The 15,567-nt window shown below is 44.1% G+C and overlaps 1 protein-coding gene across 1 annotated transcript in view; it reads right to left on the bottom strand.

Annotated features, from left to right (window-relative positions):
• LOC128687137 (lachesin-like) overlaps positions 1-12,943 on the bottom strand; it is a 201,653-nt gene extending 188,710 nt beyond the window's left edge. The window contains exon 1 of the mRNA XM_070092805.1: positions 12,704-12,943. Coding sequence (XP_069948906.1) covers positions 12,704-12,799 — 96 coding nt within the window. The 5' untranslated portion in view covers positions 12,800-12,943. The remainder of the gene's footprint in view (positions 1-12,703) is intronic.
• Positions 12,944-15,567: the final 2,624 nt, after the last annotated feature.

Raw genomic sequence — 15,567 nt, 5'->3', positions numbered from 1 at the left:
GGAGCTAATCACTGTTCTCATCCAGGCAGCAGAGTGCGCAATTCCAAAGAAGTCCGCAGGACGCACTCACAAAAGAGACTGGTGGTTCTACAACGACGAGGTGCGGGAGCAGAACCACCGCATCAACTCTTTTAGGAAGCTATACAGGCGTAACCCTACGGCAGAGAACAGGAATACTCTGAGAGCCATTGTGCAGCATGCCCGCAGAATCTCTCTCAGAGTAAAAACTGAGAAATGGCTGGAGTGGTGCTCAACATTCGGGCATCACACCACCTTATCTGAGATATGGGGCAAGCTCAACATAGCAACTGGCAAGAGCAAGCCGAGGCCACCAGCACACCCGAACCCATCCCAGGAAGCAGAGAAACTAGTGGAGCTTTTCACTTCCAGGGGAGCCTCCACTCAGCTCCCACAGGACATCCGGAATATACAGACGGATCTTCTGCCACAGCGCCAGCTAACGATACAAGCTGCATGTGAGTCGGAAGATGTGACTGATGTAGACCTCACGGACTTGGAACTCCGACGTGCCATTAAGAACACAGGTGACACTGCCCCGGGCATCGATGGTGTGACGTACTCCATGATTGCACGGGCTGGGCAGAGTGGATGGGAGGCCATACTAGACGTCATTAACAAGTCGTGGAGGGCCAGGACACTCCCAGCAGCTTGGAAGAAAGCTACAATCGTACCAATTCCAAAGCCCAAGGACCCAGGCAGTATGAGACCCATATCGCTGACCAGCTGCTTAGCCAAGACTGCTGAGAGGATGGTGTTAAACCGCCTCCTATGGAAACTTGGACCCTCTCATCATCACATATTTGGCTTCACCAAAGGAGTGGGAACAGCAGAGTGCATAACCACTCTACTAAGCCAGATTGCTGATAGCAACAAAAAACCTAGTATCGTCGTTTACCTCGACCTTGAGAAGGCATTTGAGCTAGCCAGCCCCACAGCAATTCTGGCAATACTAGCTCGGAAGGGAATCAAAGGACGCCTCCTGGCCTGGATAGAGTCCTACCTTAGGGGCAGGCAGGCCTGTGTCAGCTTTCAGGGACACTACTCTTCCTTTAAAACCCTGGAAAACGGTACGCCACAAGGAGGTGTGCTCAGTCCTACCCTGTTTAACATCCTTATGCAGGAACTTGTGAGCCTTCCCTTTCATAGTGGTACACAGCTCCTCAGCTATGCTGATGATCTTGCACTCGTAGTGAATGGGAAAGGCAATTTAGAACGACAGGCTCAGAGAGCTTTGGACCTAATTACGCAGTCTTGCAAGGAACTAGGCCTCAAGATCTCGGCCGAGAAATCTCTTGCAATGATGTTCAAGGGACCAGATCCTGTGAATAGATTACGTATTCAGGATATAGAACTTGAGTGGACAGGCTCCTACCTGTACTTGGGAATCTACATTGATAAAAAGCTGACCTTTCAGAAACAGGCCGAGTATGTCAGGTCACGTGCTCTACTCAGACTCAACGCCATGAGAGCCATGACGAGGCACCGTGCAGGGGCAAGCAAAGATGTACTTCGCTTGTACTATATACAAGCTATACGCTCGCTCATTGACTACGGTGCACCGGCGTTAGCTCATCTCTTCCCGCAGAGCAGGCAAAGGGTGGAGGTCGTACAAAACCAGGCGATAAGAACTATGCTTGGTGCCCCCATCTGGACCAACACAGTATGTCTCAGATCTGAGGCCCGGCTTCCTTCCTTGGCTGACAGAGTAAGATACATAAACGCCTGCAAAGTGGCCACGATTCTGCACCGGCAGCAAGGTACCCCACTAAGGAGACGGATATTAACAACCATGTCACAAGATCCCACACTCTTCACGGACTACTCCTGGATTCGTTCGTTTTGTGCTGCTGGGCGGAAGCTGCTGCCTGTACAGCTGCTCTGTGAGAAGAGTTGTGACCTTCCTGTTGCTGGGTACCATCCACCACCTCCCTGGCGCCCAGATCCAGCCGATGTTTTCATCATGCAGCTACCCATCTCTAAGTGTCTCTGCAGTCAAGACACCCTCAGCAATCATGCTGAGACAAGCATGGCACTGGCAGAGGGAGGCACATGTGCAGTGTATTTCACAGATGGTTCTGTCGACCCTGACAGGAAGAGAGCAGCAGCTGGACTGTACCACAATGGTCACACACAAGGCTGGCGACTCCCTGACCACTGCACGATCCTTCAAGCTGAGCTGGTGGCGATTCAGCAGGCATTGTCACATGCCCTACGACATCGACTCCGACCTGTCATACATGTTGATTCCACCTCTGCAATCAATGCCCTCTCCCATCCTCAACCACAGGATAATGTTCACCTCATCACATCGATCCTGAGCATAATGACAGCCTTAGAAGTTCAGGGTAATAGATCGACATTGAACTGGATCCCCAGCCATGCTGGCATCCGGGGAAATGAGGCGGCAGATGATGCAGCCAAGGCAGCAACAGACTATCCACATGTTGGGATTACTGTCCCAATCAGCCTACGACAGACCAAACTGGTGGCTGCCAGAGCCACGAAACTTATGGGGGAGGTCTTAGGTGATACCCCATCTCAACAGTGGTACCGAGCAGCGACTCAGGGAGAACCCCCTCCATATGATAGAAGCTGGTCCAGAGCGCAGTGTACCGCCATCCATCGGCTTCGTTTGGGCTTTCCCACAGCCAAGATGATGGTAGACAAGGCTGAGGAGGAGATGTGCCAGTACTGTCAGCACGTTGTCCAGCGGCCCCTAACACACTATCTTCTAGAGTGCGAAGCTACTGAGACACTCCGCAGGCAACTAGGGGTGATATTCCCTCCCGAAGAGGACCCAGAGATGACTGCGGCCACACTAGTGTACCATGGGGTCAACGAACCAGACAAGCTGTTACCTGTGATAATGACATATCCTCCTCCTCGCTAGTGTCCATAGTTACATATGGTGTCGCTTATGAGATGCACCAGTTGAACTGACCAGAGGGGCGCTTGAGCGGCATGCGTCGCATCATTGTGGAAACCTTTCTCCATCGGGAGCCAGAGACGGGTCATCGCAAGATTGGGACCCGTGCCAGGACTATGGTCTTGGCGAACATTATACATACATTATTTGATCATTTCAAAAAATCCTAAGAATATACAAATGTAAATCCAGTTTTAAGAAGGACATGAAGAAAGTATACCATTGCGGGAAGTCACATAATCCAGCCAGAGAGGACATGTGACGTGACGCAGTGATGCAGATTTAGTCTTTGTTGATATTGAATTTGCTTTTAATTTATTATGATTTAAAAGGTTTACAAAGATTGTAATGCTGAAGAGAATTATATCAAGACTCTAATGATTTGAAAACAAACTCAGAACATAAAGTATTTCAACAGTACATTAAGTGCAAGGGAGTATTCGGTTGCCAAAGTGATAAACAACAAGAGAATAGAAAAGAACGTACACGAAGAAAAACTGAAAGGCATAGATGAGTTGTAAAAGAATTGGTGAAAGAAATATTTCACTGAATGAATAATCGACGTGACAACAGAAAGGCTCTTAGGGAAAATGGTATCAGCGAGAGAGGAAAATGGTACAGAGGGGGAAAAATGGCAGTAACAGGTGCAATGCTGAGAAGTGGTGAGGGGAGAGAGAGAGGACGTTCATGTTCCACTTAATATGTGCATAGCATGGCGGGAGGGTCGTGTGCCATGGCACTAAATGAACACACATACTACGTCCAGGTCAAATAAAAGTACTGGGAGACATACACACGAGAACTTTTTACTGAGAAATATTCGCTGAGTTGTCACTCTTATAAGTTGATGCAGGTATGATAATATCGGAACCTCGACTGATGAAGCCTTCTGCATAGGCGAAACGTTTCGTTAATAAAGATTTCTGGTGTTGTAAATGTGTCTTACTTATCAACTAGTCGGTATTGTAAACCATTTCAAGCATGATACTGCAACGCCATGGTATCTTGCTATAAGGGATATATTCAGTAATTCTTTTGCTAACAACTGTTCAGCATGACCAACTTCCACTAGAGGGACTTGCTCATCTGTGACCTCATCTCTAAGATGCTACACATAACCTTACTGCGTAAAAAGTCTCCATCCACGTGCTTACGCTTTAGACCATGAAACTGATCATCTTACACCTTGGGTGATGGGCTGATAATTTCAGACTACCTATTCACATACTGTACTTCGTCTTCCATCAAAGATGAATTTTCGTTCATATTCGTTGATGTAGGAGTGATAATATTTGGATTATATATATATATATATATATATATATATATATATATATATATATATATATATATATATATATATATATATTGCAAACAATCGCAGACTGGTGATTTTATCTATGCAAGACAAGCCACGGGGGGTGGAAATCTCATATTCATTGATGCAAGAATGATAGTGTTTGGATTATATATATATATATATATATATATATATATATATATATATATATATATATATATATATATATATAAACACTGATCTCTGGCTGAAGGAGACTCGAACCTACGAACCTTGGAACAGGGTACGCAGTGCCTTACCATACTCACCACACTGGACAATATCTTGGCGTCCAGCTTGCGTTAGACGTTGATCCAAGGCAGCCAGCTTTCAGGGAGAAGGCCTACAGCTTTTCATCCTCTGATGCATGCAGGGGATGATTTATACGCTCTCCATGTCATTCTACTTTGATCCATTCTCTTTAAATGACCAAACCACCTCAACAACCCCTCTTCAGCCCTCTAACTAATACTTTTATTAGCTCCAACCTTCTCCTAATTTCCACATTCCGAATTTTCTGCATAATAATTACACCTCACATTTCCCTTAGACAGGACATCTCCATTGCTTCCAACTGCCTCCTCGCTGCTGCATTCACAACCAAAGCTTAACATTGGTAGAATTACCGACAATATGTAAAGTAAAAGGACACAAGTGCAACTAATGTGACATTTATTGTGGCAACGTTTCGCTCTCCAGGAGCTTTGTCAAGCCATTACCATTACCGGTAATGGCTTGACAAAGCTCCTGGAGAGCGAAACGTTGCCACAATAAATGTCACATTAGTTGCACTTGTGTCCTTTTACTTTACAAAGCTTAACACCCATATAAGAGTGTTCGTACTACTATACTTTCATACATTCCTTTCTTTGCCTCCATAGATAACGTTTTTTGTCTCCACATATACCTCATCGCACCACTCACCTTTTTTCCCTCATCAAATCTATGATTAACCTCATCCTTCATAAATCCATTCGCCGACACGTCAAATCCCAAGTATCTGAAAACATTCACTTCTTCCATACTCCTCCTCCACAATTTGGTATTCAAATTTTCTTTATCTAAATCATTTGATACCCTCATCACTTTACACTTTTCTATGTTCACTTTCAACTTTCTACCTTTACACACACTCCCAAACTCATTCACTAGCCTTTGCAATTTTTCTTTAGAATCTCCCATAAGCACAGTATCGTCAACAAAAAGCAACTGTGTCAATTCCCATTTTGTATTTGATTCTCTATAATTTAATCCCACCCCTCTTCCGAACATCCTAGCTTTTACTTCTTTTACAACCCCATCTATAAATATATTAAACAACCATGGTGACATTACACATCCCTGGCTAAGACCTACTTTTATTGGGAAGTAGTCTCCCTCTCTTCTACACACCCTAACCTGAGCCTCACTATCCTCATAAAATCTCTTTACAGCATTTAGTAACTTACCACCTATTCCATATACTTGCAACATCTGCCACATTGTTCCCCTATCCACTCTATCATATGCCTTTCCTAAATTCATAAATGCAATAAAAACTTCCCTACCTTTATCTAAATACTGTTCACATATATGCTTCAATGTAAACACTTGATCTATACATCCCCTACCCACTCTGAAACCTCCTTGCTCATCCGCAATCCTACATTCTGTCTTACCTCTAATTCTTTCAATTATAACCCTACCGTACGCTTTTCCTGGTATACTCAGTAAACTTATTCCTCTATAATTTTTACAATCTCTTTTGTCCCCCTTCCCTTTATATAAAGGAACTATACATGCTCTCTGCAATCCCTAGGTACCTTCCCCTCTTTCATACATTTATTAAACAAAAGTACCAACCACTCCAACACTATATCTCCCCTGCTTTTAACATTTCTGTCATGATCCCGTCAGTTCCAGCTGCTTTACCCCTTTTCATTCTACGTAATACCTGTTGCACCTCCCCCACACTCTCATCCCATTCTTCTTCACTCCTCAAAGATGGTATACCTCCCTGGCCAGTGCATGAAATTACCGCCTCCCTTTCTTCGTCGACATTTAAAAGTTCCGCAAAATATTCTCGCCATCTACCCAGAACCTCCGTCTCCCCATCTACTAACTCCTCTATTCTGTTTTTAACTGTCAAATCCATTCGTTCTCAAGGCTTAACTTGTTTAACTCACTCCAATTTTTTTTCTTATTTTCATTAAAATTTCTTGACAGTCTATCATCTGCTCTCCTTTTGCACTCTCTCACCACTCTCTTCACCTTTCTTTTACTCTCCATATACTCTACTCTTCTTATAACACTTCTGCTTTGTAAAAACCTCTCATAAGCTAACTTTTTCTCTTTTATCACACCCTTTACATCATCATTCCACCAATCACTCCTCTTTCCTCCTGCTCCCACCCTCCTATAACCATAAACGTCTGCCCCACATTCTAATACTGCATTTTTAAAACTATTCCAACCCTCTTCCACCCCCCCCCCCCACTATTCATACTTGCACCAGCCCACCTTTCTGCCAATAGTTGCTTATATCTCACCCGAACTTCCTCCTCTTTGAGTTTATACACTTTAACCTCCCTCTTGCTTGTTGTTGCCATTTTCCTCTTTTCCCATCTACCTCTTACTCTAACTGTAGCTACAACTAAATAATGATCCGATACAGCAGTTGCCCCTCTATAAACGTGTACATCCTGGAGCCTACCCATCAACCTTTTATCCACCAGTCCATAATCTAACAAACTACTTTCATTACGTGCTATATCATACCTTGTATATTTATTTATCCTCTTCTTCATAAAATATGTACTACTAATTGCCAAACCTCTTTCTACACATAGCTCAATTAAAAGCTCCCCATTTCATTTACCCCTGGCACCCAAATTTACCTACTACTCCCTCCACAACATTTTTGCCCACTTCAGCATTGAAATCCCAAACCACCATTACTCTCACAATTGGTTCAAAACTCCCCACGCATTCACTCAACATTTCCCAAAATCTCTCGCTCTCCTCTACACTTCTCTCTTCTCCAGGTGCATATATGCTTACTATAACCCTCTTTTCACATCAAACCTTTATTTTACTCCACATATTTCTTGAATTAATACATTTATAGTCCCTCTTTTCCTGCCATAACTTATCCTTGAACATTATTGCTACTCCTTCTTTAGCTCTAACTCTATTTGAAACCCCTGACCTAATCCCATTTATTCCTCTCCACTGAAACTCTCCCATCCCCTTCAGCTTTGTTTCACTTAAAGCCAGGACATCCAGCTTCTTCTCATTCATAGCATCCACATTCATCTCTTTCTTATCATTTGCACAACATCCACGCACATTCAGACTTCCCACTGAATATACAAATAAGTGAACAGTATTTAGATAAGGCTAAAGAGGTCTTTGTGGCATTTATGGATTAGGAAAAGGCGTATGACAGGGTGGATAGGGAGGCAATGTAACAGATATTGCAGGTGTATGGTGTAGGAGGTAGGTTACTGAAAGCAGTGAAGAGTTTTTACGAGGATAGTGAGGCTCAAGTTAGAGTATGTGGGAAAGAGGGAAATTATTTCCCAGTAAAAGTAGGCCTTAGACAAGGATGTGTGATGTCACCGTGGTTGTTTAATATATTTATAGATGGGGTAGTAAGAGAAGTAAATGCGAGGGTCTTGGCAAGAGGCGTTGAGTTAAAAGATAAAGAATCACACATAAAGTGGGAATTGTCACAGTTGCTCTTTGCTGATGACACTGTGCTCTTTGGAGATTCTGCAGAGAAGTTGCAGAGATTGGTGGATGAATTTGGTAGGGAGTGCAAAAGAAGAAAATTAAAAGTGAATACAGGAAAAAGTAAGGTTATGAGGATAACAAAAAGATTAGGTGATGAAAGATTGGATATCAGATTGGAGAGAGAGGGTATGGAGGAGGTGAATGTATTCAGATATTTGGGAGTAGACGTGTCAGCGGATGGGTCTGTGAAAGATGAGGTGAATCATAGAATTGATGAGGGGAAAAGGGTGAGTGGTGCACTTAGGAGTCTATGGAGACAAAGAACTTTGTCCTTGGAGGCAAAGAGGGGAATGTATGAGAGTATAGTTTTACCAACGCTCTTATATGGGTGTGAAGCATGGGTGATGAATGTTGCAGCGAGGAGAAGGCATGTCTGAGGGCAATGTGTGGTGTGAATATAATGCAGAGAATTCGTAGTTTGGAAGTTAGGAGGAGGTGCGGGATTACCAAAACTGTTGTCCAGAGGGCTGAGGAAGGGTTGTTGAGGCGATTCGGACATGTAGAGAGAATGGAGCGAAACAGAATGACTTCAAGAGTGTATCAGTCTGTAGTGGAAGGAAGGCGGGGTAGGGGTCGGCCTAGGAAAGGTTGGAGGGAGGGGGTAAAGGAGGTTTTGTGTGCAAGGGGCTTGGACTTCCAGCAGGCATGTGTGAGCGTGTTTGATAGGAGTGAATGGAGACAAATGGTTTTTAACACTTGATGTGCTGTTGGAGTGTGAGCAAAGTAACATTTATGAAGGGATTCAGGGAAACCGGCAGGCCGGACTTGAGTCCTGGAGATGGGAAGTACAGTGCCTGCACTCTGAAGGAGGGGTGTTAATGTTGCAGTTTAAAAACTGTAGTGCAAAGCACCCTTCTGGCAAGACAGTGATGGAGTGAATGATGGTGAAAGTTTTTCTTTTTTGGGCCACCCTGCCTTGGTGGGAATCGGCCAGTGTGATAATAAAAAAAAAGTAAACAGGTGATTTCAGAATATTCAAAACAACCACTCTGAAAGAATAGAGAAATTCCAATCGCTTTCGTGACTACTCACATTGTCAAGGAACTATGAAAGTAAAGCATCCAAGGAAGGTATATAAGGGGTCTGGCCAACACATCACTATCAGATCCCACAACGGTTAAACACCTGATGTGCGCCGGCCCAACTGGACAGGTCCTTTGCACAACCCACCAACAAACTATTCTACCCAAGAAAATTTTTTAAATTATTATTTGTCCAGTGTATTATTAAATTCTTCCCAAATTCTATTAATTATAAATGGATCTAATTTATATAAACCAAAGGAAATATTCATATTATTGTCAAAACTGCTTTTTATGAAACAAGATTCAATTATATTCCTGTCGACCATGGACTTGCTGGATACTACTTTCTCAACTTTTTGAAAATCAATTGGATGGTTAAAATCTCTCACATGAATAAATAGAGCATTGGAATCTTGTCCAGTTCTAATGCTATATTTATGTTGTTTTAATCTTTGTTCGAGATTTTTACCAGTTTGACCGTAATAAACTTTATCGCAAATTTTACAAGGAATCTTACAGACACATCCATCAGCATTTTGGGGGTAATTCTTTATCAAAAGTTTTTTTTACTGTATCAAGATTTTTGAATACTACTTTATTATTGAAAGTCTTAAGAAGAGAAGGCATATCAACCAAGTTTTCATGGTAAGGGAGAACCAACATATTTTTAGTTGAATAAGGCAGGTTGTCCCTTTTTGGATTGTAAAAAATATTTCTAGCAACTTTAAAAGATTTATCAATTACATTTCTTGGGTATTTTAAATCATTACCTATTTCATAAATTTTGGATATTTCCTCATCTATGAACTCAGGACTACAAATTCGTAAAGCTCTCAAAAACATTGATGAGAAAACAGACAGTTTGACTCCGACAGTGTTTTCTCATCACACACACACACACACACTCACACACACACACACTCAACACACACACTCCCGACGGCGAACCCATTGGAACCCCGGATGACATTCCCAAACTTGGCCCCAGCCATCACAACCCCCCCTCCCACTACAAAGCTAGTAAGATCCCAACTGTTAAACAACGATAACCTGCGGGGAAGGCTCCCTCCCACGGCGATCCATATATTTCCCTATTCCTGCAAACCGTCCTGTAGAAAGTAGCTGCCATTACCCGTTTCCTCGCAACCCAATCCCCATTCCCACGCATCCCCAGGACACACACACAAAATTATTTTTTTTTATTTTATTATCACACTGGCCGATTCCCACCAAGGCAGGGTGGCCCGAAAAAGAAAAACTTTCACCATCATTCACTCCATCACTGTCTTGCCAGAAGGGTGCTTTACACTACAGTTTTTAACTGCAACATTAACACCCCTCCTTCAGAGTGCAGGCACTGTACTTCCCATCTCCAGGACTCAAGTCCGGCCTGCCGGTTTCCCTGAACCCCTTCATAAATGTTACTTTGTTCACACTCCAACAGCACGTCAAGTATTAAAAACCATTTGCCTCCATTCACTCCTATCAAACACGCTCACGCATGCCTGCTGGAAGTCCAAGCCCCTCGCACACAAAACCTCATTTACCCCCTCCCTCCAACCTTTCCTAGGCCGACCCCTACCCCGCCTTCCTTCCACTACAGACTGATACACCCTTGAAGTTATTCTGCTTCGCTCCATTCTCTCCACATGTCCGAACCACCTCAACAACCCTTCCTCAGCCCTCTGGACAACAGTTTTGGTAATCCCGCACCTCCTCCTAACTTCCCAATGACTGTTCCTCAGTGAGCACCTCATACTGCTCATTCTGGAGTTCAGTGAGTTCATCCGTCGTCAGTTCCTCCTCGTGATCCTCAACCAGTTCCTCGATGTCGTCACTATCGACTACAAGACCCATGCTCATGCCCATGGACAAGATCTCCTCCACAACAGAGGTCTCAAATCCTTTGATATCTCGTTCAGGAACGCATTCAGGCCAAAGTTTCTTCCACGCTGATTTCAAGGTCCTGTACTTGACGCCTTCCCAGGCTTTGTTAATGAGGCTGATGCAATGCACAATGTTGAAATGATTCTTCCAGAACTTCTTCAGCGTCAAAGACGTCTTCTCGGTCACATTAAAATCTGGTGAAGAGTCCCTTAGTGTACAGCTTCTTGAAATTGGAGATCACTGGCTGGTCCATGGGCTGCAGAAGAGAAGTCGTGGGGGGGGGGAGAACTTGACCTTAATGAAGTCATACTCAATGTCCATATCGCCAACCAAACTTGGAGGGTGTGCCGGTGCACACCATCAAGATATTTCCCTCAAGATATTTCCCTCAGCGGGAACAAAAGACTCGTGCAGCCATTCTAAAAACATCACGGGCGGTCTGGCCTTGTTCACATTGTGCTGCTTGAACGCACGAGGATTCTCGAACTGGTAGACGACTAGCGGTTTAATTTTTAGATCGCCACTTGCATTCAAGCATAGCAAAAGGGTTAAACTGCCCTTCATTGGCTTGTTGCCGAGAACAGCCTTCTCCTCCTGGGTGATGTAGGTCCTCTTCGGCATCTTCTTACAAAACAACCCGGTCTCGTCGCAGTTCAACACTTGTTGTGGGACGAATCCTTCTGCCTCTACAAATTTAACAAAATCTTTCACGAACGCTTCTGCAGCAGCAGCGTCAGAACCTGCAAGTTGCTTCTCATTCAACCACACTAGCAACAGTTTCTCCACTTCTTCCAGCATTGGAGACCTCTGCTTGGTTAACATCATAACTCCCTTAGCAACATTAGCTGCTTTAATAGCCGCTCTTTGCTTCTGAATAGTCGAGATCGTAGACTTCGACTTCTTGAACTCCGCAGCAAGATCGGTAAGATGCACACCACCCTCAAACTTTTTAATAATTTTCTTCTTCACTTCTATTTCAATCTGCTTCAAACTGTACTTTTTACCCACATTACCACTCTTCACTTGCTTAGAGGCCATGGTTAATTGCAAAATGAATTAAAAAAAACACGAAATACAACACAAGTTCACAGCGAATGAACGCACTTCTGACCGAAACATTTGGCTACTTCTTTGGTCGTGAACCGATTTGTTCATGGTCGGAAGCGTTCGTAACCAGAGGTTCCACTGTATTAATTCCGTAAGACTTGATTCCTTAAAGATACCCTCAATAGCAAACCTAAGTGGTCCAGATACGTAGACGATGTTCTTTGTCTTTGACTAGATAATAAATTGCCTCTCCTAGATGTTCTAATCCGTGCTTGCTATCGTTAAGAGTTGATACTGGAGAGGGAAGCAAAAATACAGTATAACACTGCTGTATCTTTCCTTATATCTAGTCGGCATCACAAGAATTAGGGCGCAGGGGATAGAATTTCTTTAAATCGGATCAAATTAACCAAGATTTGTGCATTTTTATGCCCGTGGAATATGTGCTGAATTTTTTATGCAGCCAATATCAATGGAGTAGAAGATGACAAGAACATTGATGCATACAATATGGATGAAAGAACAATGTGGACACACTTAGGATATGTTTCTTGGATACGTTCCTATTCTAGCACATTGGTTACCAAGGTTTCAGGACTCAAAAGTATACAATAACGAGTTCTTAAATGTATTCACTTGTGTCATTTCACCCATAAAGTGAGGTAGAAAGGAAGAGCAACTGACCTTGAAGGAGCCTAGGTGGTCAACAACACAGGCTAGGCGAACCTCCCTGCCCGCCGGCACCGTCACGTTGCTGATGGGCTCCAAGAAGTACGGCATCTCTGAGGAAACAAGACACCTAATATCAGTACTGACTCACGAAATCGTAACAACATGATTGCAAACAAATTACAAATTCGCAGGGAAGTCCTAAGATTCCCAGGATAGTGGTTTGTGCTTTTAGCGTGGAACTTTTAGGACTTCCCTGCCGTGGGTGCGAGTCTCCCCCCACACTCATGTTGTATGAAGTATTACACTCACTTGTTGCGTCAAACTTCAAACTTCCACAACTGTGTTAAGTTTCACTCTCTCACACGTTGCAACAGGCTTTGAACTTATACATGTGTCATGCTTTACTCCCCTAATGTTGCGTTAAGTTTCATACTCCAGTACGTTAAGTCAAGCTTCTCATTCTACACAGTGTGTGTTAAGCTTTACACTACTGTGCGAGGTTTCACGCTCCCACACAATATCTGAAGCTTCACGCTCCCACACATTGTCTGAAGCTTCACGCTCCCACTCATTGTGTGAATCTTCACGCTCCTATGTCGCGGGGGTACGTCAGGAGATATTGGAGTAAGAAATACACATGTTGGATGTCTTGGAGGCGTATAAGTAAGTCTTGTAGGGTAGCCCAGGCCTGCCTGTCAAATTTGCTATATGCCTAGCGGTGAAGTGAGAGGGAGGCCTCTAGCTGGCGGCTAACATGTGTGGGACTCGTGACGTCATAGCAAGAAGGGACTCTGACTATAAATAGCTGGGATTATCTAAGTGTACTACACAAGTACACAGTAACATTACTGACACCTACACATTCAGTGAAGCTTCACGCTCCCAAACATTGTGGGAAGCTTCATGCTCCTGCACATTGAATGAAACCTCATGCTCCCACACAGTGTAAGAAGCTTTACGCTCCCAAACATTGTGTGAAAACAAGCTTTCTCACACAATGTGTGAAGCTGCACGCTCCCACACACATTGTGGGAAGCCTAATATTCACACACATTGTGAGGAGCTTCACGTTCCCACACATTGTTTGAAGCTTCACGCTCCCACACACATTGTGTGAAGGTTCACGTTCCCACGCAGCGTAAGAAGCTTCACGCTCCTACACATTGAGTGAAACTTCACGCTCCCACACATTGTAAGAAGCTTCACTCTCCACACATTGTGCGGATCTTCACGCTCACACAATGAAGCTTCACGCTTCCACATGCAATGTGTTAAGCTTCACGCTCTCACACGCATTGCAGGAAGCATCACTCTCACACACATTGAAGCTTCACGCTCCCACACGCTGTGTAAGGCTTCATACTTTCACATGTTGTGTAAGGCCTCACACTCCCACACGTTGTGAAAGGCTTCACACTCACACACGTTGTGTAAGGCGTCACACTCCCACACTCTGTGTAAGACTTCACACTCCCACACGTTGTGTAAGACTTCACACTCCCAAACCATGTGTAAGGCTTCACACTCCCACACGTTGAGTAAGGCCTCACACTCCCACACCATGTGTAAGGCTTCACACTCCCCCACGTTGTGTAAGGCTTCACACTCCCAAACGTTGTGTAAGGCGTCACACTCCCACACCATGTGTAAGGCGTCACACTCCCACACGTTGTGTAAGACTTCACACTCCCAAACGTTGTGTAAGACTTCACACTCCCACACCATGTGTAAGGCTTCACACTCCCACACCATGTGTAAGGCGTCACACTCCCCCACGTTGTGTAAGGCTTCACACTCCCAAACGTTGTGTAAGACTTCACACTCCCACACCATGTGTAAGGCGTCACACTCCCACACGTTGTGTAAGACTTCACACTCCCACACGTTGTGTAAGGCTTCACACTCCCACACGTTGTGTAAGGCTTCACACTTCCACACGTTGTGTAAGGCTTCACACTCCCACACCATGTGTAACGCGTCACTCTCCCACACGTTGTGTAAGACTTCACACTCCCACACCATGTGTAACGCGTCACTATCCCACACGTTGTGTAAGACTTCACACTCCCACACGTTGTGTAAGACTTCACACTCTCACGTGTAAGGTTACACACTCTCACACATTGTGTAAGGCTTCACACTCCCACACGTTGTGTAAGGCTTCACACTCCCACACGTTGTGTAAGGCGTCACACTCACACATATTGTGTAAGGGTTCACACTCCCACACGTTGTGTAAGGCTTCATACTCCCACACGTTGTGTAAGGCGTCACACTCCCACACGTTGTGTAAGACTTCACACTCTCACACCTTGTATAAGGCTTTACACTCCCACACGTTGTGTAAGACTTCACACTCTCACACCTTGTATAAGGCTTTACACTCCCACACGTTGTGTAAGACTTCACACTCTCACACCATAAGAACATAAGAACATAAGAACGAATGAACACTGCAGAAGGCCTACTGGCCCATGCGAGGCAGGTCCAAGTCTCCTACCGGCTTAAGCCAATGCACCCAACCTAGTCAGGTCAGGTCACATTGACTTAAGGGAGGAACACGGCAACCGACCTGGTAGCACAAGCTATCAAGTCCAACTCACACCCACCCACATCCACTCATGTATTTATCCAACCAATTTTTAAAGCTACACAACGTCCTGGCCTCTATAACGGTACTTGGGAGTTTGTTCCACTCATCCACAACTCTATTACCAAACCAGTACTTTCCTATATCCTTCCTGAATCTGAATTTTTCCAACTTAAAACCATTGCTGCGAGTCCTGTCTAGGCTAGATATTTTCAGCACACTATTTACATCCCCTTTATTTATTCCTGTCTTCCATTTATACACCTCAATCATATCCCCCCTAATT

The sequence above is a fragment of the Cherax quadricarinatus genome, chromosome 40 (genome assembly GCF_038502225.1).
Source record: "Cherax quadricarinatus isolate ZL_2023a chromosome 40, ASM3850222v1, whole genome shotgun sequence".
Taxonomy (NCBI): domain Eukaryota; kingdom Metazoa; phylum Arthropoda; class Malacostraca; order Decapoda; family Parastacidae; genus Cherax; species Cherax quadricarinatus.
This window is presented reverse-complemented; position numbering and strand designations above follow the sequence as displayed.